Here is a 25994-nt window from a genome sequence, read left to right on the forward strand (position 1 = left end):
AATAAAATCCCAGTTAATCGCAATCCAAGAGCTTTAAAGCATAATTAGCGTAAATCTGACAAATAAAAACGCGTTCGCGTCGAAGCTTCACTATTTTCATGACCTCTTCAGCCACACTTCAATTCACTATATTATTATATTCTGATACAGAAATGTCATTTAATAATGTTCTGACCGGTTTCAATCCAGCCGAGGCCATTTTAAATGTCACTGGACTGAATTGAAAGATTAAATTCACCCTTTTATTATGAAGAAACTGTTGCAATATGAAATATAAAAGGGCATATCAGGTTCTGTACTCAAAACCAAAATCAATGCAAGTCAAATATTGCATAAAATAAACTGGCATGAACAATCAGGGACATGATTTTTTTGTAGTTTTATAGTTATATAGAAACATTTCAACTACAAACATCAGATTTAAACTGCATTTTATAACTAAATCACACAGAGACTGAAATCCTTAAAGTGAAAATTCATATTTTATTGGTTCCATACATTAATTTAATCAAGGGCAGAAATTAAGAAAACAAAGTTATATCAAACAGGGGCATCTACAAGGTTAAAGGTTTGTTTCAATCGCAAGTGCAGACCTTAAATTCATTCAGATTGATTCGGCTGGTCAGAAAGAGAGAGAAAAAAAAAATCAAATAGTACAAAAATCGAGTTCAAAGGCGTCAGAATTATTGGGTGAAAAACAACCATGTCTCATTGTTCGACAGACGAAACGTTCATGTGTGTGAGAACCAAACAAAAGACAGAAAACAGCGTCTTCTGCGACAGATCTGAAACAAACACAGACTGTGCCCTTGATTTCAATTAATCAGTTTTACACAAATCAAAAAATGATAATAAAGAGGGGGAAAGACGAGGTTGATGTGTTTTTCTCTTTTTACACATTAGATCAGAATGGCTTTATGTAACTCTAAGGAGGAATACATCTCAATACAGTTATACAGAACTCTGCTACTACCTTAAATATACAAGCACAAGTACACAAAAATGAACCAAAAGCCCACACTAAATGACTCTCTTTAAAAAATAATACAAACCAATAGAATCTGAGGGTCGAAATCTTTAAGGACCTTGACGGTTCTGTTACTCCTTGGTTTGCAGCTTTCAACATCGGCAAAAAAACAATAAAAGAAACCAAATAAAAACATTCTAGGGAAATAGAGGCTGGTATAAAACACGGATAAAATTCTCCAAAACGTGTCTGAGTTGAAACGCTCTTCATGTTTCAAATGTCCGTTGTGTTTGAGAGCAGAACACGTCCAGCTCACATTTCACTCCAAAATTATGCAAAATAAGAAAATACAATTTGCTGAAAGAAGATATCTAGTGTATTTTATTTGCAGTTTCATGACAATTAAACATTTTCTCCTGCAAATTCTCATTACTGTAATGCAAAGCAACAGAAAAATATGCATTTAAATTAAAAGTTATTTATGATAACACTACTTTAAGACTTTATGCATAATGCATTATAAAGATATTCAGAATATTTGCATTGCAATGCATTATACTTTCTAAAGGCGTAACAATGAAGAGTTGCAATACAAGGCATAATTAATGCATTAAAATTCTCATAATGCACTATATATAAAGACTTGAAGTAAAGCGTATTTATATTTCATGTTAGTGTTTTGATTTATGCTTATTTAAAAATTATTTAATAGTTTCTGTTACTGCAATACAGCCTTATAACTGCGGGGAACAGAAAATAACCTTTTAAAATATGATTAATATTAAAAATAAAGATGTTTTCATGTTTTATTCTCAACATGCAGAATGTGGTTTTGGGGTGAAACAGGAGCTGGATGTTTTTCGACAGGCTCTGTTCGTCTTGTTGGCGGTTTACGTGGTCAGATTTCTCCGTTCCGTCTTAACTTAAACATGTGAACTATCTACAGGCTCCTCAGAGGAGTTTCGAACCCGTAAGACACCAACAAAACCACGAGCGCTCGGTTTAAACTGTCCTGTGTGTTTCAGTTTGATGCTCATCTCTGGTCCTCTGCCGACAGGAAGAGCAGCTGCAGGTAGATGAATGCACCTCTTTCTTCCCATTGGATGCCCAACACTCCCGCTGGCTCCGCCCCCTCCCGCCCCGCCCCCAGTCTCACTGAGACGCCTGTGAGGTGGGGTTGTCGTTCTTGCCCTCCTGGCTGGACGGAGGCTTGTTGTTCCAGGGGCTGTTGGCGCCCAGCGCGGGCGAGTTGTTAAAGCTGTCCTCGTCGTCGATACCGTTAGCGGCGTCAAACTGCGTGTTCTCCAGCCGCGTGATCAGACGCTCGTCCTCATCTCCAAACTCGCCGCCCATCAGCGTAGGCTCACCCACCACCATCACATCCTGAACGGAGGAACAGAAAAACAACATCAGCACACTGGGAGCAAACTTGGCAAAAAAAAAAAAGGAAAAAACAAACACAAAAAAAAGTGTGTGTGTGTGTGTGTATATTATATATACATATATATACACACACACACTTTTTTTGTTTATAAATTGTTTATATATATATATATATATATATATATATATATATATATATATATATATATATATATATATATATATATATATATATATATAATTTTTTTATTTATATGTATTTTATATTATATACATTTTATTTATATATATATATATATATTCATGTATTTAATGTAATTGAATATATAAATATAAATGTGTATACATTTTATATAATTTTTATAATATATATATATAAACAATTTATAAATAGGCCTATATATTTACTTGTATTTTGATGTATTTTAATTTATATAATATATATATATATATATATATATATATATATATATACATACATACATACATACACACACACAAATTATATAAATTAAATAATATTTAAATTATACACACACATATATAAAAATAAATTATTTTTATATATATATATATATATATATATATAAAAAAATATGTATATAATTTATTAATTAATATATGTGTATAATTAATATATATATTTTGTAATGTTATTTACATGTATTTTATACTATATATATTTTTTTTATTTATATAAAATTCACATATTCATATACTTAAAATATTATAAATATATACACACATATATAGAATTAAAAAATATATAAAATATAAATAACATTAGGGTTAGGGTTATGGTTATATATATATATATAAAAAATATTAAATAAGTGAATATATAAATATACATGTATACATATAAATAAATATATATAGTATAAAATACACAAATAAAATAAAGGTATAATTATATATACACACACACACACACACACACACACACACACACAGTATATTCATATTAATTTATAGCAGTATATACACACAAAATCACATTTATAAACTTCATCTCTGTTTTTAATGGCTGTGATTTTGCCGCTTGATGTTTGAAGCATGTTTCATGCGTTTATGTTGTAAGAAGACAGCGACTCCAGCGATGTGATTGGTCACTCACCGGGACCTGACTGGACAGCGGAAAACTGTTTGCGGGGCTCTTCTTCTTGCTGTTGCTGTTGTTGTTTGTTCCGCCGCCTGCGCTCATGGTGCTGCCGCCCGACATCTTGCGCTTCCGCCGCTTACTCGGCGCCTGTCTGGCTGGTTCAGCTGCGGAGAGACGCCACACGTTACACAAACACCAGCGGAACATCCGAGAACGGGAAGAAGGATTCCTCACCTGGTGGAGCGACCATCCTCTGCCACTTCTGGAACAGACACGTCTTCAGACAGTCTCGGGGACTCAGACTGTACGTCTTGTGCCTGGACATCAGCTCCTGCATGGGCTCCAGGATTACACACAACTGAGACACACGACAAGAGAAGTTACTCATCTGCTGAACGACATTTATAACGTTGATTTTAGCATTTTCAGTGTTGATGACAAAACAAAAACACTGTTTTCAAACGAATCCGGATTAACGCAGACGTTCATACTCTGAGGTAGTTGAGGGTGGAGTTTGACAAGCCGCATCTGGTGATGTTTTTGGACAGCTGATCCAACATCTGTGGGTCCTGTGCCTGAGACGGAAACACACCGTCGTCAGACATAAAAACAAACACGTGTAAATCTACGGCGGGATCCAGGAGGAGGAACTCACATGCATGGCCAGGATGCTGCGGGGAATGAGTTCTCTGTGCTGCCGGATGCTGAAATGCCACGTCTTTATTCTCATCATGTCATCAAACATGAACTCCAGGTACAGACGGCCCTCCACACACACCTGAGGAGACCAGCAGTTACACACACACACACACAAACACAATAAAATCATTACATTAAACATCACGTTACACAACACACCTGCGTGAACATGGGTTTGCCGTTCTGCGTGACCATAGTACACTGATCGCAGTCCAGAGACACAAAGTTGTTGTGGAAAGACTCTTTAGGGTGTTTCAGGACGTAGTAGAGCTCGTTAGCGCCGCCCTCAAACACACTCCTGAAGTAACGAGGAATCAGCGTCCGACCGATCGCTGAAGAGAGACAAGAGTGCATCCATCAGAGAAAGAAACCAATTCGATTCTCAAAGTGTTAAGGAAATCTTTAACTGAATGTGAATCTGTGATTAAACAAAAGCAACAGTATGTCAACGTTTGAGTTATTTTTTATAGTGCGGCACAGAGATGTCTGAATGTCTGATATGTGATACTCACTGTATCGTTTCGGACCGTCCTCCAGACAAAATGTGATAGTGAGCATAGCATCATCCTCAAAGAATTCAGTAGTGAAAGCGTCCCACCACAGATTATCACACTCCTGAGAGAGAGAAACATTCATTCAGCTGATGTTTCTGCGCTAAAGTTACAGGGTTTATGTCAGGCATATTTTTTTTAAATGTTGCTGGTAGTTAAAGCGTTAGTTCACCCAAAAATGTAATTTGTATCATTAATTCCTCTCTCTCATGTCGTTCCACACCCGTAAGACCTTCATTCATCTTCAGAACCCAAATTAAGATATTTTTGATGAAATCCGAGAGACTCGTCCATATAATCAACAATTTCAAAGTCCAGAAAGGAACTAAAGACATCGTTAAAACAGTCATGTGACTGCAGTGGTTCAACCTTAATGTTATGAAGAGACGAGAATACTTTTTGTGCGCAAAAACAAAACAAAAATAACTACTTTATTCAACAATCTCGTCTCTTCTGACATTATCTTACGCAGGTGACGCAGTAACAGTGAAGCTTCCGTGTTTACACCCAAATGCTGGCTCAGTATTGGCCAAAGCTGATCATGTGACACACGTGTGACGCTGACGCAGGAGCCGGCCAATAATGAATCGACGTTCTGATGATGAACCTGGAAGCGCTGCACGTAAACAATGCATGAGAATGACACAGAAGAGAAGAGATTGTTGAATAAAGTGGTTATTTTTGTTTAGTTTTTGCGCACAGAAAGTATTCTCGTCTCTTCATAACATTAAGGTTGAACCACTGCAGTCACATGACTGTTTTAACGATGTCTTTAGTTACTTTCTGGACCTTGAAAGTGTTGATTATATGGACGAGTCTCTCGGATTTCATCAAAAATACCTTAATTTGTGCTCTGAAGATGAATGAAGGTCTTACGGGTGTGGAACGACATGAGGGAGAGGAATTAATGACAGAAATCCAGAACATGCGCCTCACCTCCGTCCAGTTCTGAAGCCGTTTGTTGAGTTCAAATATCCTGTAGTCTGTCTGATTCCCATAAGGTGTGTGTCTCCTGAGGAAGAGAGTGTGTTAACACTCACAGACACACACTGATACTTTCTGCACTTTATCTGCATCGTGCTTTTAATAATAAACATCCTAATACAGCACCTGTTTGCTTTAATGTAACGGTTGAGAACGACATTGCATTAACCCTATAATTCTACTGCATCGTATCTGACACATTTCCAAGGCATCTAATGATCTGATAAACCACTCAATCTCCTCCAGTCCTTCTGATTGTTTAGATTGTTTTATCAAGTAAAATCTTTTAGTATAATTGTACAAACTTCAGCTTGTGTCGTTCAGCTGTGAAATCTTGTTTTTTTATCAAGTAAACGTAAGAATAACTTTGATATTGTTAGTAATATTTCAGCTGAAGCAGGTTTACTTGATCATCCAGAAAAATCAATATGATAATCAAGTTTATTTGTTCATCTCTCAATCATTATATGTTTTAAAACTACATAAACTAAGCATTTAAATACCTTATTACTAAAACATTATTGGCAGATATTGATATTTAAATGCATTTTATCATTTTAAATATCAGCATCTGCACCAAATTTCATATTTTTGCTCAGTTTGGGCCTCTAAATTAAATTAATGTTTTTTCCTCCATCAGACTATATGAGCCATAAAAGCATCAAATATGATTCAAAACAAACAAACACTTTTATATATATTTTGTCTAAAGTTTCAAGTAACAATTTAATAACTGATTATAATTTCATATGTCAGTCTTTACGGGGTTAAACAGAGATGTGTAAAAGCCTCACCCGATGCCCGGCTCCAGGTATGTGGGGGGGTACATGGGCGTCGGGCTGCAGGAACAAGACAGAAGGCCATGACAGATCATGTCAAACCTCATAATGTTCACATAACATGCTTAATAAATTCCACACAGCCCTCACAAGGCCATACTGTAACAAACATTCAGACGCTGAAGCGAACAAAAGCAGTTCTCTGGCTCTAGGCGCCATTACAGACAGGAAGACAGTCGTTTTCTGTATTTATCAGCATGCCACAGTAGATATGACACCCGCTAGACTTTACTGCCCTGCCACACTGAAGCCACACCCACTTTCTTGGATGCTGTCCAATCCTGGATACTGATTGACAGCTCGTTTCCACCACACTGAGTCTTGTGGACACGAGCACTTCCTGCTCCCGCTATCTGACAGAAACAAGCGCTGATGCAGCTCTTCTGTGCACAGGAACTCAGCGCAGCGTCCAAACAGCCACTGAACTTCACGAGTGATTATTTCAGTACTGAATAAAAATATACTTATAATTTCCCTCCACTGACAGAGTTTAAAATCTAATGTTAGGCTTTCAGACCTTTTTAAGACCTGCACAAATGAAATTAATGCCATATGTCCATTCGGAAGAGCATGATACAATCTCAAAATAATCATCTCAGAATCTTTTACTTGCTGCGGCACACATTCAATGAGGACTTAAAGGGTTAGTTCACCCAACAATGAAATTTCTGTCATTAATTACTCTCCCTCATGTCGTTCCACACCCGTAAGTCCTTCATTCATCTTCAGAACACAAATTAAGATATTTTTGATGAAATCCGAGAGACTCGTCCGTATAATCAACACTTTCAAGGTCCAGAAAGGAACTAAAGACTTTGTTAAAACAGTCATGTGACTGCAGTGGTTCAACATTAATGTTATGAAGAGACGAGAATACTTTTTGTGCGCAAAAACAAACAAAAATAACCACTTTATTCAACAAATTCATCTCTACCCTGTCATTCTCCTATGCTATTTTCGCCAGGTTCTTTGTCAGAATGCCGGCTCGGTATTGGCCGACGCTGTTCACATGATCATCACGACGCATGCGTGTGATGCTGATGCAGGAGCCGACCAATAATAAGTCAGCGTTCGGACGTAAACACGGAAGTGCTGAACTGCGTACGAGTCTGACAGGAACGAGACGAGATTGTTGAATAAAGTGGTTATTTTTGTTTTGTTTTTGCGCACAAAAAGTATTCTCGTCTCTTCATAACATTAAGGTTGATCCACTGCAGTCACATGACTGTTTTAATGATGTCTTTAGTACATTTCTGGACCTTGAAAGTGTTGATTATATGGACGCATCTCTTGGATTTCATCAAAAATATCTTCATTTGTGCTCTGAAGATGACAGAATTTTCATTTTTGGGTGAACTAACGATTTAAAATGACTGACTTTGAAACAGATTAACATCAGCTCACCCCACGTCTCTGTCCAGCATGGTGCCGGGGTGGAAGGGGGGGAAAGCACTTCCGTTGGGGGGCTCCTTTGGGGAGTACAGCTTGAACGACTTGGAGGAACAGCCTGAGTGAGGAGAAAGAGAGAGAGATATGCTCGTTCAGCTATAATTCGACAACACATCAGAGTTTAACGACATAACATTCATCATCATCATATTAGAATAATTTCTGAAGGATCATGTGACACTGAAGACTGGAGTAATGATGCTGTAAATTCAGCTTTGATCACAGGAATAAATTATATTCACATAGAAAACAATATTTTAGGGATCCAGTGGATCCCCACAGATGTTGATTTTGAAATGCCTTTTGGGAAAGAGCGCATGTATAGTGTGTGTGTGTGTGTGTGTCAGTACAGTGACTGTCTCGAGCAGTAAAGATCCTCCATAAACTCAGCGAGGGGGCGAAGGTCAGCCACACCCCTCACCCCCTCCATCCCGCCAATTAAACACATCTATAACACGATGCATTCAGCCACAATGAGGTCACGACCCCTGTTGTCGCGGGAACAGCTCCGCCTCATAATGACCGCTTGACGTGTCTCGCAAATAAATCTGAGAGCTGTCAACGTCACGGGCGCATCGTAAAATGGAGGGTGGAGCGGCACAGGAAGACAGTCTCTAATTGATTTATATAAACAATCATTTCAGAGTAACATTCATAAACATGGCAAACAACTACTGGATTCTGAGTCTATTGTGCACATATTTGAGGTTAAAGTCTATATTAATTCTATATTATATTATATATTATATATATATATATAAATAAAGCTGCTTTGAAGTGTGTATGTGAAAAGCACTAAACAAATTATTATGTCTCGACTAAAAAAAGGCAGCATTTCCTATCCAGATACCCTTTTATAGTCAATAATCATAAATTATAACCAAACAACATTGACTATTTCTGGACATTAAATCAAACTTGACCTGAAAATGTAATTTCTGTCATTAATTACTCACCCTCATGTCGTTCCACACCCGTAAGACCTTTGTTCATCTTCAGAACACAAATTAAGATATTTTTGATGAAATCTGAGGTTTTTTTTTTATAGAAAGCAACAAAGTTACCACATTCAAGGTCCAGAAAGGAACTAAAGACATCGTTAAAACAGTCATGTGACTGCAGTGGTTCAACCTTAATGTTATGAAGAGACGAGAATACTTTTTGTGCGCAAAAACTAAACAAAAATAACCACTTTATTCAACAATCTCGTCTCTTCTGACATTATCTTACGCAGGTGACGCAGTAACAGTGAAGCTTCCGTGTTTACGTCCGAACGCCGGCTCAGTATTGGCCAAAGCTGATCATGTGACACATGCGTGTGACGCTGACGCAGGAGCCGACCAATAATGAGTCTGCGTTCTGATGATGAACCTGGAAGCGCTGGACGTAAACAATGCATGAGAATGACACAGAAAAAAAGAGATTGTTGAATAAAGTGGTTATTTTTGTTTAGTTTTTGCGCACAAAAAGTATTCTCGTCTCTTCATAACATTAAGGTTGAACCACTGCAGTCACATGACTGTTTTAACAATGTCTTTAGTTCCTTTCTGGACCTTGAAAGTGGTGATTATATGGACGAGTCTCTCGGATTTCATCAAAAATATCTTAATTTGTGTTCTGAAGATGAACGAAGGTCTTACGGGTGTGGAATGACATGAGGGAGAGTAATTGATGACAGAATTTACATTTTTGGGTGAACTAACGCTTTAAGCTAGTAGATTACATGACCAGAGACAATGAAGCATGTGTTTGATAAGAAACATGAATCATGCTGAAGCAGAAACCAACAAACACTGTTACAACGAAATACACTGCTGAAGTTAAAAGCAACTAAGTTTGAAGAGCAACACATGCTACAAGATTTTCCAACAATCTACGTGGATTTCATCCCCGTCCTGGTTCAGACACCTGATAAACAAACACACGTCCATCTAAAAGACTTCACTGTGATTGGTGATTCACTGTCATATACGTGCGCGTTCCCTAGAGAGACAGCTGAAAGATTCAGAGCAAACTTCAATCTGGCGCTCAGGAAGTGTCCCGAAATCAGAGCACATCCTTCATTAAACATTCATAACACAGACTTTGAGCCATTAAATATTCACTGGGCACAGGTTAGTCGGACAGTCCAACACAAATCCCTTCGAAAACGGCACCACGCTTATCAATATTACACGGCCAACAACACCTTCGATGTCAGACGTGACTATATTCAACATCATAAGATGCATGCAGCGTTTGCCCCTGTAAGTAAATCAAATGTGCGCATTAGATCTTAAGCGCATCCCATTAAGAGATATAATCCAACTGCTGCTTAATGACTTTCTAAATCAAATCAAACAACAAACTCTCATGCAGTAAATTGCTTTCTTGAAAACATCAGCACCACATGCACATTACTAATGTGGCCGTAATCTAATTCCCATCTAAATGTGCCACATGATAAGTTGAGAGCTTATAGGACAGTTACAGCTCTGAACATACCAATGACATGTTGATTTTATGCCTGACATGACCGGCTAATGGTCCATCGCATGTGAAAAGAAGTGGGAAAGGATGATCATATGATCTCTGCTAATGACTGTTTTCACCACAGAGACCCTTGAGATGATGCTGATGGCTTCCAGTAAATGGAAATTACTGTGAATTAAGATGAAAACACCAGAGAGCCACTTTACAGAGTCCACGGCTGCTGATACAGGAATATTTCACCATTACACAAACATCAATACAGATCTGAAGTCTCCAAATATCATGATTATATGGATTGTGATTATTTATGAAACTCAGCAGGGCTGAAATAAGGCAAAATAACATTTTAAGGAAATAAATAGACATTATTTAAAGACTTTAAAAGTTTAAAACATGACTTTCAGTAACTAAAATAAACAGAATGTGATGTTCATTGTGAAATAAACAGAATATATATGGTCCTGAGCTCAAATAGTGTGTGTTTACACTACTCATCTCACACACACATCCAGTAATACAACTCGTTTAGTGAGAAATCTTAATCTGGCAGACTTTAATCACGCGAAACTGATATTACAGGTTCAGATGTTCATAAATAAAGCCCTGATGAGGCCCGAGGCTACAGGCTAATGCTAACAGCGCAATAAAACACCGACAAGAACCGTGGAAATAAAACACCAAAACAACATCTAATAAAACCGAAAAACATGTCAAAATAAAAGTCGACAATGAAATTAAAATAAAACCCCTCAATCTGTTGAAATAACAGTTGAATGTCCCATTACAGCCGTGTAAATAAACCCCCTCAGCTTTACCTGAAACACTGACGTAACGGAGGATCGACCGACTCCGAACGGGTTTTATGTGAATCCCGGGACGCGGGGGATCATGAAAATCGGTGTAAAACCATGAGAAATGTTGGTTATTGAGGTAGAATCGTCCGGTGTAACTCGCGCGAGGCCTCGAGCTGAAGGTCCCGCGGCGCTCGTGCTCGATGAACCCGCCTCAAGAGTCTTTGTGTTCACGCGCTGAACGAACAATAGACGCGCGCAGGCCCGACTGATGCTCTCTCTCTCTCTCTCTCTCTCTCTCTCTCTCTCTCTCTCTCTCTCTGTTCTTTCACCTCCTTCAGTCTCTGTCTCTCAAGATTATAGCTTGCTTACATAGTCAAAGCTTTCATTTAGGAAATAAATATTATATATATAGTTACATATATATATATGTATGTATATATAAAATATGTGTGTGTATATATATGTATGTGTATTCTATGTATATATATATTAGTTACATATATATATGTATGTATATATAAAATATGTGTGTGTATATATATATGTATGTGTATGCTATGTATATATATATATATATATATATATATATATATATATATATATATATATATATATATATATATATATATATATATATATATATACACACTGTATTTATATGTGAATATGTGAATGTGTGTGTGTATATATATATATGTGTATGAAGAGTTTGGTTCCAAAACTCCATTTTGATTAATTTGAGTAAAAATGTATTTTCTTTACCAAGAAAGTGGCCAGATAAAAACCACTATTTTCTGTTTCAAACTTTCACATAGCATCTTTTGATTATAAAAACATTAAAAAATTTAAATCTACATTCTGATTTTAAAAAGTTTATTATAAAATCGTATTATTTTTTTCCCCAAAATGCAATAAATCCATGACACTTTTTTTTTCAAAATGCAATTAATCCATTAATATAAAAGTTATTTTTCAAATTGAAAATACAAACAAAGTAAGTTGATTCACATATATGACAGAGTCTAAACTTAGCCAATATTTATCTTATATACAGGCATTTTACTAAAAATACATTCAGCCGTAGCTCCCAAAATGAATTCAATGGGTCATCTTGTTAAAGGTGCCCTAGAATCAAAAATTGAATTTATCTCGGCATAGTTGAATAACAAGAGTTCAGTACATGGAAATGACATACAGTGTGTCTCAAACTCCATTGTTTCCTCCTTCTTATATAAATCTCATTTGTTTAAAAGACCTCCGAAGAACAGGCAAATCTCAACATAACACTGACTGTTACGTAACAGTCAGGATCATTAATATGTACGCCCCCAATATTTGCATATGCCAGCCCATGTTCAAGGCATTACACAAGAGCAGCCAGTATTAACGTCTGGATCTGTGCACAGCTGAATCATCAGACTAGGTAAGCAAGCAAGAACAATACCGAAAAATGGCTGATGGAGCAATAATAACTGACATGATCCATGATATCATGATATTTTTAGTGATATTTGTAAATTGTCTTTCTAAATGTTTCGTTAGCATGTTGCTAATGTACTGTTAAATGTGGTTAAAGTTACCATCGTTTCTTACTGTATTCACAGAGACAAGAGACATCGCTATTTTCATTATTAAACACTTGCAGTCTGTATAATTCATAAACACAACTTCATTCTTTATAAATCTCTCCAACAGTGTGTAATGTTAGCTTTAGCCACGGAGCGCTATCAAACTCATTCAGAATCAGATGTTAACATCCAAATAAATACTATACTTACATGATCCAACGCATGCATGCAGCATGCATGACGAACATCTTGTAAAGATCCATTTGAGGGTTATATTAGCTGTGTGAACTTTGTTTATGCACTGTATTATAGTCGAGAGCTCGGGGGCGGGGAGCGCGCGATTTAAAGGGGCGGCAGCCTGAATCGGCACATAGTTAATGATGCCCCAAAATAGGCAGTTAAAAAAATTAATAAATAACTTTTCAATAACGACCAGATTTTTTTTGAAAATGGCATTTATCATATTTTGGAACCAAACTCTTCATATATATATATACTGTTTTTTTTTTACTTTTTATTCATTATACTATTCATTGTTATATTAAATTATAATATAATTGAATTGAATATATTTATCAATAAGCAGATCTATCTTTATTCCCATAATAACAGTTATGCTGTAGACAGGTGCTTATATTCATTTTGTGCCCGTCTGAATTTTCCATTCAGTTCGATGTAGTCCACTTTATTTGCATGACAAACAGTTCCATAAACCTTCTCTCAGTCTGTCTCTCAGTGAGATGGATTCTGTCTGTCTCTGTCTGTCTCTTCCCCCAGTGCGATTTGTTTGCTAAGCACATTTCACATCTCTCTGTCATCACTTCACGTATCGACCAATGAAGAAATAAATCAAATGTGCACATCAACTCAACAACGCCAAGTGCATCTTATATTAAGATCAGTTTACAGGCTTTAATGCAGAATTCAGACGCTCAACTCCAGCGCTGCTTCAATCAGGCATGTTCAGATTTACATGCAGCCTTTTCAAACTTAGCAAGTCACAATATAAAAGAATTAATAACAACATAATGCACACATTCTGAGGAGATTAGCATAGTTGGGCTTGTCAAAACAAATCAATGATTCAATTACACATGCAAACATCTCAATTGCATTAGTCCACTTCATAGTCTAACGCTCTTCGACTGACAAGCGCCCGATAAATGACAATTATACAGCTGGGAATTTCAAATAATCAATTCTGACCCGGGTCGATGGTAAGCCACTTAACGCGAAGGTGCTAATCAATGACGATGACATTACAGTCCCGCGTTATAGACTGACAAATAATCCAGGTTCACATCACGCTGTTAAAGGATGTTTCGGTGCATTTGCACGTTATGCATACATGTTTGGGTGGGGGATGAGAAGCTGAGCCGTGTCCCGAGAGAATGTGTTCATATTACATGCGCTCGCACCAAAACACAACGATGCTGTGCATGAATAAACGACTGGAAAACTATCAAACTGAATACAGGCGTGCTAAAAATATGGTTAAAATAATAAGTATTCGAAGCTTCCTCACAGTCCCAGGAAGGGATTGTGCCATTGAAATGGTACACAAAGGTTAATCTTCTAATGTGTGTGGGGGTCAAATTCAGGCTCAGCCTTCAGCTTTAGCTGTCAGAGGGACATGAGGCCTTATCTTCAGCTCAACCCGACACACGCTGCGCTGAACACGTGCTCAGTTTCTTCAGAACCGTTCCAGGATCAACTCCACATGCTGAGAGTTTGAGAGGCGTTTAGAAACGCACACGTTCACTGCAGTCATGTGCTGCTACACTTTGTTTATCTTCACGAGAGCATGCTGGGGGACGCAGAAAGAAGCTCTTCGACACAATAACTGAGTAAATATGGTTTTGGGGTGTACTGTTCATTTCTAAAGACCACTGCACACATCAGTCTGAAAGCTGCATTGACTTCATATCAGTACGGAAGCTTGTTTCTGCCACAGAATAAAAAGGTAATTACAACTTTTTTTCCAACAATTCTGATAAGAAAAGTCCAAATTTTGAGATAAAAAGTTGCAGTTACCTTCATAATTTTTTTTATTCTACGGCGAATACAAAAAAACAGGATCGCGGGAAAAAAAAGTTTCAATTCTGAATAAAAGTTAGAATTGCGGGATGTAAACTTAGAATTCCGAATAAAAGTCAGAATTGCAGGATGTAAACTTAGAATTCCGAATAAAAGTCAGAATTGCGGGATGTAAACTTATGCTGTGTTCACACCAGACGTGACTTGCACGAATAAATCGCGCTATTCGCGCGTAGTTGGACGCTTGAACATTTTGAGTTTACTCGCTTCATTCGCGCGTGAAAATCCCTTCACAACAGACGCGAATTCGCGTCATGAGAGGGGCTCTCCCGCTCCTTTATGTGTCCCAGACTCTCCCACTGCTTTCTGCACACTTCCTCTGAATAAACACAACTTGTCAGTGGGGAAATAATTGTAAATTACAGCGAATAAGCTCAATTGGTCGTCTTTAGTTGGCTTGTAGTCTTAATATGTATATATATATGTATATATATAGCTCAAATTGAGTAAAGACTCACTCACTTTCTTTCAAACACGATCCTTTTTATTTCTGTTTCTATAAATGTATGAAGATGTACAGCGACGATGATTTTGTCCTCCATTGTTGTTTCGAATTTCTGCCTCAGCTCGCTACGTCACGTCACTACTAGAGCAAGCTCCTGATTGGTTAACGCGGCGCGGAAATTCGCCAAAGTTCAGATTTTTCAACTTGCGCGATTCGCGTCATTCGCGCGAATCGCTCAATTTGCGCCGCTTCATTCGCGCGAATCGCGCCGCAGGATGTCAATTCGCGTCTTTGCATTGACTTAACATGTAAATCACTCGCGCTTACCGCTTCATTCGCGTCCGGTGTGAACGCACCATTAGAATTCCAAGGAAAAAAGTCAAAATTGCGAGATGTAAACTTAGAATTCCAAGGAAACAAAAACAGAATTGTGAGATAAAAAGTTGCAATTACCAGTTTTTATTCCGTAGTGGAGGAAAACAAAACAGAATTGCGAGATTAAAAAAAAAACCCCACAGAATTCCGAGGAAAAAAGTCAGAATTGCAATATTTAAACTCAGAATTCCGAGGAAAAAACAGAATTGTGAGATAAAAAGTTGCAATTACCTTTTTAATTTTTGTATTCTGTGGTGAAAAAAAAACAAAAACAGAATTGCGTGATGTAAAATTAGAATTCAGAATAAAAGTCAGAATTGCGAGATGTAAACAAAGAATTCAGAAAAAAAAGTTAGAATTGCGTGATGTAAACTTAGAATTACGAATAAAACTCATAATTGCGGGATGTACACTTAGAATTCAAAGGAAAAAAGTCAGAATTGCGAGATGTAAACTTAGAATTCTGAGGAAACAAAAACAGAATTGTGAGATAAAAAGTTGCAATTAACAGTTTTTATTCCGTAGTGGAGGAAAACAAAACAGAATTGCGAGATTAAAAAAAAACCCACAGAATTCCGAGGAAAAAAGTCAGAATTGCAATATTTAAACTCAGAATTCCGAGGAAAAAACAGAATTGTGAGATAAAAAGTTGCAATTACCTTTTTAATTTTTGTATTCTGTGGTGAAAAAAAACAAAAACAGAATTGTGAGATGTAAACAAAGAATTCAGAAAAAAAAGTTAGAATTGCGTGATGTAAACAAAGAATTAAAAGGAAAAAAGTCAGAATTGCGAGATGTAAACTTAGAATTCTGAGGAAACAAAAACAGAACTGTGAGACTAAAAAGTTGCAATTACCAGTTTTTATTCCGTAGTGGAGGAAAATAAAACAGATTTGCGAGATGTAAACACAGAATTCTGAGGAAAAAATTCAGAATTGCGAGATAAGAAGTTATAGTTAGGCTATATTTATATATGACATCATGGTCCCATGAGGTGACATTTCCTTCATTTGTACATTTCTACATACAGCATAATGACAAAAAAACTCACGTGTCTTGTCTTGACATAAAGCTCACTTCAGATATAAACTCACAATTGTGAGGAAAAGTCAGAAGAGTGAGATAAAAAGTCACAATTACCTTTTTTATTTCTTATTCCATGGCAGAAACAAGCTTTTCAATGGCAAACTCTGCATACGATCAAATAATCAAGGCTAACAATAGCAAATAATACAGTAGAATGCTCCATTCTCACCTACTGCTTCTAGTTGGTCCATCATGCTGACAGCTTCTGATGCTCCTTACAGAAAATACACGCAGACGCACGTGTCTCTCTCTCTCTCTCGGGTATCTCTGGAGGCCAGGCTTTTGGCTGAAGGGCTGTAGTTAAAGCGATGGGGGAAGGTTGAGGACTATCTAACCCCTCTGTGTTCCCCAGTCAACAGGAAGTCAAGAGGTATACATCTGTCACAGGCTTGATAACACAAGCCCCCCGCTGCCCCCAAGACTGTCCCGAAGCAAACTGCCCTTCACAGCAGGAAGATTATGAAGATTGTATTACACTGTAAACAATGATTTGATGATGTCATAATCACCTAAATGTGAATGCAACTTAAGAATGATTATTTATTTGCAAATTTAGCGAATGTAATTTTTGCATTTATCCCCAGTAACCAGTGAAAACATGACCCATGATGCACGGATGCTCTGGGCATTAATTCACAGATATAATGAACAGAAGTGACCCTGAATTCACAGCTCTGACCAGTCAAGCCCCTCCTCCCGCCTGTGACACAAAGAGGTGGGCGGGGCCCTGTAATGATTGACAGGTCTCCCACGGGGCTGGTGCATTTCTGTGGTGCTAAGCTGTAAATCAATGCTGCTTTAAAGTGCTGATCACAGCATTTGGATTAAGATCCAGCGGATCTGAAGCGGGAGGCGCTACAGACGGACAGGAGAGGTCTCAGGTGACATATTCAATGATCACAGCAGACAATGTGATCTTTTTAGATGTGGTAAACAGGTCAGGGAAGAGCTGTCAGACGATCTGGTTACTGAATACAACAGACGCCACCTAGAGGTGAGAGGTGTCGATGATGAGTACTTAAATATTGCCTACTGTTGCTCAGAAATAGTGTGTGCAACAGTGCAGTGATAAAATGCTACAGCATCACATGACCTTATTTCAGTAAGTTATCAACTTAGCAGGGTTATTAATGTTAACTAAAACCATTAAAAATATTTCTGTTCATTTAAATAAAATAATATAAAGATATATTTATTTTTATTTATATTATTTATTAATAATAATATTTATTTATTTATTTATTTTTATTTTATATAAAATGATAAAAAAATGAAATAAAATTTTATTTCAGGTAGTTTAAGGTTTGTTTAGATTAAGTTCATGAAAACTAAAACTGAAGACATAATTTTAAAAAACATAATTAAAATGACAAAAACACAAAAAAATATAAAAATTAATACAATTTTAAATATTAATTTTAAATTTAAAATATTTTTTATTAATTCAAAATATTGATAAAACTGAAATAATATATTAATCATATTACTAAGATACATTATTTGCCATTTTAATTACATTTAAAGATGCATTAATACAATATATTTTTATATATAAAATAAAATAATTTTATTTTTATATTTAATAATAATAATAATAATATGTACTTATTTTTATATTTATTTATTTTATATAAAATGATATAAAATATTTAAAAAATAAACATTTTATTTCAGGTATTTGTAATTTTTGTTTAATTTAAGTTCAAGTACTAAACTTATGATAACTAAAACTGAAGACATACTTTAAAAAATATATATAATTACAATATCAAAAACACAAAAAAATAATTAAAATGGAAAATATAAAAATTAATAAAATTTAATTTTAAATATTTTTATTAATTCAAAATATTAATAAAAATATAATAATATATTAATTATACTATTAAAATACATTATTTGCCATTTTAATTACATTTAAAGGTGCATTAATAAAATATTTATATATATATATATATATATATATATATATATATATATATATATATATATATATATATATATATATAAAATAAAATATTTTTATTTTTATATTTAGTAATAATAATAATCATATGTACTTATTTTTTAATATTTATTTATGTATTTTATATAAAATTATATAAAATATTTAAAAAATTACATTTTATTTCAGGTAGTTGTAATTTTTGTTTAAGTTGAAGTACTAAACTTATGATAACTAAAACTGAAGACATACTTTAAAAAATATATATAATTACAATATCAAAAACACAAAAAAATAATTAAAATGGAAAATATAAAAATTAATAAAATTTAATTTTAAATATTTTTATTAATTCAAAATATTAATAAAAATATAATAATATATTAATTATACTATTAAAATACATTATTTGCCATTTTAATTACATTTAAAGGTGCATTAATAAAATATTTATATATATATATATATATATATATATATATATATATATATATATATATATATATATATATATATATATATAATAAAATATTTTTATTTTTATATTTAGTAATAATAATAATCATATGTACTTATTTTTTAATATTTAGTTATGTATTTTATATAAAATTATATAAAATATTTAAAAATTTACATTTTATTTCAGGTAGTTGTAATTTTTGTTTAAGTTGAAGTACTAAACTTACTATAACTAAAACTGAAGACATAATTAAAAAATAATTGAAAACACAAAAATAAAATGTAAAATATAAAAAAATAAAAATATTAATAAAACTATATTAATTATAATAAAATGCCATTTTAATCACATTTAAAGGTGCATTAATATTTATTCCCAAATCAAATTACTGCCTCTTCTATATAAAAGAACCATACATTATATTCCCTGAGTGTCATAAACTGATAAACATAAATCCTCAAATATCGATCAGTTAACTTAACGGTTTCATATTTGCTGTAAAAGAGTTTTTAAGACTCCATCCACCAAAACCATTGGTTTTCTGAGCCACACATGATACAGCTCAGCTCTGATCAGCTGGTCATATCAGATCAGATCAGTGAGCCTGTGTCACTCTGAGTGTCTGGTGGCTGATGGGTACGTCACATTGCCCTGATGCTGCTGTGTTCTCTGCACAGGAAGCCATTTTGTGCCAGATCTGTGGCGGTGTGCAGGAGACAGCAGGTCTGATGAGCAGAAACAGCCTGACCAATGACAGATCAGCCTGCCTGAAAAACACTCAGACACACAGAGACACGCGCGAGAGCTGCCCGACCTCCCCTGCTTCAACACAAACATCCTCACGTCCTCCTCCTCCTCCTCTTTGTCTGTCTCTGCTTGTGTAACTGCTGCTTTTGGCTGTTGCCATTTTCACAGCGCTCTGCTTTAAGTGATTTTCCTCTAATCAAGAAGACCATGTGACTCTCTGCATGAGAGCACAAACCTCTCCGCGCAGACAGAAACTGGGAGTAAAAGAGAGATGTGAGTGTGTGTTCACATATTTCAGCCAAAATCTGATTTGATGATTAAAATCACACTGAATCAAACATTTTCATCCACTTTCATAAATCAGATGTGATTTCTGTGTGACTTTTTGTTAATAACTATTATATATGAACTATTACAGTATTAATAATATAAACACACTCTCGCACAGCCATGGATCGAGACCACACAGGAGACACACACACACACAGAGGAATGTAAACACACACGTTTCACTGCTTTACTGAGGACATCTCTGGTTTTAAAGTGGCGGTGATGATATTTACTATAACCTCACTGATATCATGACTGTGAGTGAGGCGCACTTTGAATCTCCTGAAGTCATGCAGTCATGTACTTTCCGTCCGACCACAATCCCACAATCCCCACAGACAGAATCTGAGCTTCTACTGAATTACAAAACATAAACTCAACAGCCCATGAAGTTACAAAACCACAAATCAGTCCGAATCCTCACGCAAATCAATAAATCCATACGCACACGCTCAGGTTTCTGCTGTAAGAGAGCGATTCCCGTTTGACTGACAGCTGCTGAACGCTTCTGGATTCACAGCCGCTCGAATAACCCGCCGATTCTGATACGTGTGAAAATGAATTTAATGCTCCGTAAAGCTGCAGACGTGATCTTGTGCAGGAAGGAAAGACTTCACTGGGGTTCAATGGGTTGAAGGTCCAAATGTCAGTTTCAGTGCAGCTTCAAAGAGCTCTACATGATCCCAGACGAGGAATAAGAGTCTCATCTAGAGAAACCATCGGACATTTACTAAAAAAATAAACATTATATACTTTTTAACCACAAATGCTCGTCTTGCACTGCTCTGTGATGCTCCACGCATGACGTAATCATGTTGGAAAGGTCACGCGTGATGTAGGAAGTACCGATCCAAAGACTAAGTCAAACGGCCTTTACAAAAAAAGGAAAAACAATTTTGAAGTTGGAGCAGAAAATTAGATTTTTCACGGTACTTCCGCCTACATCACGTGACCTTTCCAACATGATTACGTCATGCGTGGAGCATCACAGAGCAGTGCAAGACGAGCATTTGTGGTTAAAAAGTATATAATGTTTATTTTTTTAGTAAATGAGTGATGGTTTCTCTAGATGAGACTCTTATTCCTCGTCTGGGATCATGTAGAGCTCTTTGAAGCTGCACTGAAACTGACATTTGGACCTTCAACCCGTTGAACCCCAGTGAAGTCCACTATATGGAGAAAAATCCTGCAATGATTTCCTTCATTTCTTTTCGAATGAAGAAAGAAAGACATGAACATCTTGGATGACATGAAGGAGAGTAAATTATCATTCTGAAGTGAACTATGAATGTTCAGCAATTATATTTATGTACTGTAAATACAGTAAAATTACATTTAAAGTGCCCTCAAAGAGAGAGAAAAAGAATCATCAGAATCAGATCATCTTATTTCACATGCACTGCAAAAATGCTTTTCTTACTTTTTTAGTATTTTTGTGTTGTTTCCAGTCCAAATATCTAAAGACTTTTAAATCAAGATGCATTTACTAGAAATGCAAAATCAAAATTAAGTGATTTTTTTGCTTAAAACAAGAGAAATTATCTGCCAATGGAGTAAGAAAAATAATCAAGATTATAATTTTGCTTCTTTTAAGCAAAAACTCGCTTTTTTTTCCAGAAAACAAGACATTAGATATTTTCTTGTCAAATAAATGCATCTTCATGTAAGATTTTATAGATATTAAGACTGAAAACAAGACAAAAACACTGAGTAAGAAAAGCAGTTTTCTCAGTGTGTGAACAGAAACTGATGATCTAACGGCTCCGAACACATCCGACACGCTGTAAACACACAAGACATGAAAGATCCGGAGGGCCGTTTGACCCCTGAGAGCCTCCGTCTAAATGAAACACATCGTCTGTGTTTGGATCAGACACATTTATCATCACTTTGGAGGAGCTTAAAAAGTTCAAATCAGCGAAAAACACAGACAGTTTTCATAGAAAAGAAGCCGAGTGTCGTCAGGTGACACTTGTTGATTTATACATTAAGGCCCGTTCACACCAAGAACGGGAACTATGATAGCGATTATTGTTGCAGATTTGTCGCTTTAAAACACGATGGATTCTGATTGTTGTCCAGCGATATTTTGAACAATTTTATAACTATAACTTCATCGTATCTTCAGACGTGACAATACTGTTCGCCTCCGCAAACACATAAATGATATCAAGTAAACTCTCTTCTGTAAGCACATCTGTGATGAGCGTTTGATGTTAAACATGTGTGACCATCACACGGCAGGGGTCGGCTTTTAAACGCAGCCTGACCTTTACCCTCTAATCAAGCCACTTCAGAAACTCCTTTGATTTATCCCTTCGTTCCTCCTATAAAAGAGTCTTTCTGCTCCACATCCAACACAAAATCTTCATTTCCCAACTCAGAAATTTAGGCCACGAAAGCTCCAGCCGATGGAAAACCTCGGCCGTAAATGTCACCAACGCAAACCAGCTGTTTGAGCAAATTAAACCCCCTCCATTTTCCCCATCATCCCGCACTTCAAGCGCTGCAAAAGTCAAACGTCAGAACGCGGGCAGCCATGTTTACGTGCGCATCTGAACCTGCTGTCCTCTCCGTATGTCACCGCAGCGCGGCGGAGCCTTACCGGGACACGCGCAGCCTCCCACGGACATCTTCTCACATGCCCGTCGCCGGAGCCGCCGCAGCAGAACGCTGGAATGGTGCCGTTGAGATTCTCCTGCGCTGTTGCTCCGGACCACCGCGGCTGCTGCTGCTCACATGGGCGTCTGTTTTCCACACACACACACACACACACTCTGAGAGCGAGAGAGGGAGGAGAGAGTGGAGAGAGAGAGAGAGGGAAAGGTTAAAAAAAGAACAAGCACAAAGGAATGAGAGCAGAGAGACGGAGACGCGGGGAGTTGCAGTTCGCTCGCTCTCATTAGTGTGCGGATAGCAGCGCTGCTGGAGAGAGAGAGAGACGTAATCTCTGACTGCCTTTGGTTTGTTTACTACAATATAAATTCATGTTCCAGTATAATTTGATATTTACAGTTTCCAGGTCAGAGGTATATGGATCAACATTTACATGACATCATCAAGAAGCACCTGATTAATCATCTGATTCATTATTTGATATGCTAAATAAATAATCAGTTTTATCCATTGATCGCATGCAGGAATATTATAGTTAAAATCAAAACTATATAAAAAAGAAAATAAAATAAAAAAATAAAAAATAAAAAAAAGAAATAAAATAAACTTTAACTGAAATAAAACTAAAACTTATTTTATTTCGGCTAGATGCCATGGCAATATTTCTCATTTTCATTGTTTAATATGAAAATTACTAAAACTTTAACCAAAATGAAAATGAAAACAAAAAATCTAACTAAAATAATATAAACTATAATATTATCTCCATGATACTAAAACACACACACACACACACACACACACACGCACACACACACACACACACACACACACACACACACACACACACACACACACACACAGCACTGAGAGAGACAGAGACTGACCTCAGCATATCTACAGGTCATCAGAGGTCACGACTGTTGTACCTGCAGATGTTTCCCATTAAACATCTCACATCTGACCCCAGAGATTCACTCTTCACTAAGCCCCGCCTTTAAAGCAGTACTGACCAATAGGACTTCAGCAACTGTTGCTGACTTGAGAGATCAACAATGACTGACTGTGGCCACTAATATCCACAAACCCTAAAACTTTCTGATTATTTCCAGTTTTTGAAACAATATCTTTAACGTGGTCTCAGACTTTTGCTCCCCGCTGTATATAGTGAGTTATTATATATATATATATATATATATATATATATATATATATATATATATATATATATATATATATATATATATATATTATAATTGCAATAAGATATATAGGTATAAATATAAGTATAAATATATAATAAAATATCAAAGAAATATTTAAAATATTAAAACTATTTTTAAAAAATTGTTGGGAAAAAGTAAAATACATATATACTGAAAATAAAATAAAAAATGCATATATACTAAAAATAGAAATTGCAAAAGAAATCTTTAAAATATTAAATTAAAAATATTAAAATATTATATTATTTGTTGGGCAGACAAATAAAAGAACATGCATACTAAAAATATAAATTAATAAAGAAATATTAAAATAATAGGTATTTTAACATATTTGAGGGGCAAAGCAATAAAAATACACATACACAAAATGAATTAATAATGATATATTAAAAATATTTAAATATAAAATATTTAAAAAATATTTGGTGGGTAAAACAATTAAAATAAATACATGCTAAAAATCATTAACAATGACATATTTAAAATATTAAAATAAAAAAATATTTTAAAAAATGTTCGGCAAAAAAATAAAAATACACGCATGCTAAAAAATTTTAATTGATGAAGAAATATTAAAATAATAAGTATTTAAAAATATTTGGGGAGCAAAACAATAAAAATACACATATACAATAATTTATACTTAATATTAAAATAAATATTTTAAAGTATTTGGTTTGTAAAATAATTAAAATAAATATATGCTTAAAAATAAATAATTAAATATAAAATATTTAAAATTATTTGGTGGACAAAAATATACAAATAAATATATACTAAAAATAATTAAGAATTAAATATTTAAAATATTAAAATAAAAAAATATTTTAAAATAAAAATACATGTATACTAAAAATAATAATTAAAGAAGTATAAAAATAATACGTATTTAAAAAAATGTTTGGGAGCGAAAACAATAAAAAATACATATCTACAAGAAAATATTAATAAAGATATATTTAAAAATATTAAAGTAAAAATATATTTTAAAGTATTTGTCGGGTAAAAAAATGTAAATAAATATATGCTTAAATATAATTAATAATGAAATATTTAAAATATTAAAATATATAAAATACCTTAAAATATTTGGTGGGCCAAAAAAAATATATATATACAACAAAATAATTAATAATGAAATATATATAAAAAAAAAAATTTTATTTGAAATATTATTTTCCCACCCTGTCAGTATGACACGAACACAAGCTCTCTCAGTTCAGTGCTGCTGGAGACAGTGGAATGGAGCTCATTACAGGAGAAACGGGGGGTGGGGGGGGGTTCACTCACAGAGGGCACCGTCACCATGGCAATGTGGCAGATCACACTAGCAGGATCACACACACACACATAAACACTGTACTGACACACACACACACGTGTTTGCTCTTGATAGACAACCACCGAAATGACAAATCAATTTGACCTCAACACAAACACACAGTATGAAGTCATTATGATCGAGTTCATACTCTGTAATCTTTTAATTAGGGCTGCTCGATTATAACAAAATCTAAATTACGATTATTTCGGTCAATACTGAAATCATGATTTAACATGATTAGTGGTGGGTGATATGATCATTAAGCCCCGCCCCTGCAAGCTCACGCTCATCTGCATACACTGAGTGCCACGCCCACATCTCAACATCCAATCAACAACCGATACACAGACCCAAGCCCTGCCCTCCATCTGATACACTCCGATGTACGTCACAATACAGAAGATCTGTCGCTACTTCCGTTACATCACAACCTTAAGCATAACGTCTGTATAATTTCTTATTTTTTTATTAATTTATTGATATCAGTCAATATTAGATATATTAGTTGATATTGTATATCTAATGCTCATCTAGC

General features: G+C 35.2%; 1 protein-coding gene across 1 annotated transcript; it reads right to left on the reverse strand.

Annotated features, from left to right (window-relative positions):
* Positions 1 to 466: 466 nt before the first annotated feature.
* On the reverse strand, positions 467 to 23054 carry ldb1b (LIM-domain binding 1b). Its single transcript, XM_067387633.1, has 11 exons — positions 22899 to 23054; positions 7930 to 8032; positions 6481 to 6525; positions 5639 to 5714; positions 4664 to 4766; positions 4311 to 4483; positions 4108 to 4230; positions 3944 to 4027; positions 3687 to 3810; positions 3468 to 3616; positions 467 to 2350 (listed from the first exon to the last, which is right to left on the reverse strand). Exons 1-11 carry the CDS (start codon positions 22924 to 22926, stop codon positions 2120 to 2122), a joined length of 1239 nt encoding a protein of 412 aa, XP_067243734.1. The 5' UTR covers positions 22927 to 23054; the 3' UTR covers positions 467 to 2119.
* Positions 23055 to 25994: the final 2940 nt, after the last annotated feature.

The sequence above is a fragment of the Chanodichthys erythropterus genome, chromosome 6 (genome assembly GCF_024489055.1).
Source record: "Chanodichthys erythropterus isolate Z2021 chromosome 6, ASM2448905v1, whole genome shotgun sequence".
In the NCBI taxonomy this organism is placed as follows: Eukaryota; Metazoa; Chordata; class Actinopteri; order Cypriniformes; family Xenocyprididae; genus Chanodichthys; species Chanodichthys erythropterus.

Bases quoted from the DNA above. Each gene is read 5' to 3' on its own strand.
- ldb1b (XM_067387633.1), bottom strand. From the start codon at position 22,926: ATGTCCGTGGGAGGCTGCGCGTGTCCCG. The intron at 8,033-22,898 runs GTAAGGCTCCGC...CTCCTCACTCAG, and splicing joins GGGAGGCTGCGCGTGTCCCG to GCTGTTCCTCCAAGTCGTTC. The intron at 3,811-3,943 runs GTATGAACGTCT...CGTGTGTCTCAG, and splicing joins CCACCCTCAACTACCTCAGA to TTGTGTGTAATCCTGGAGCC.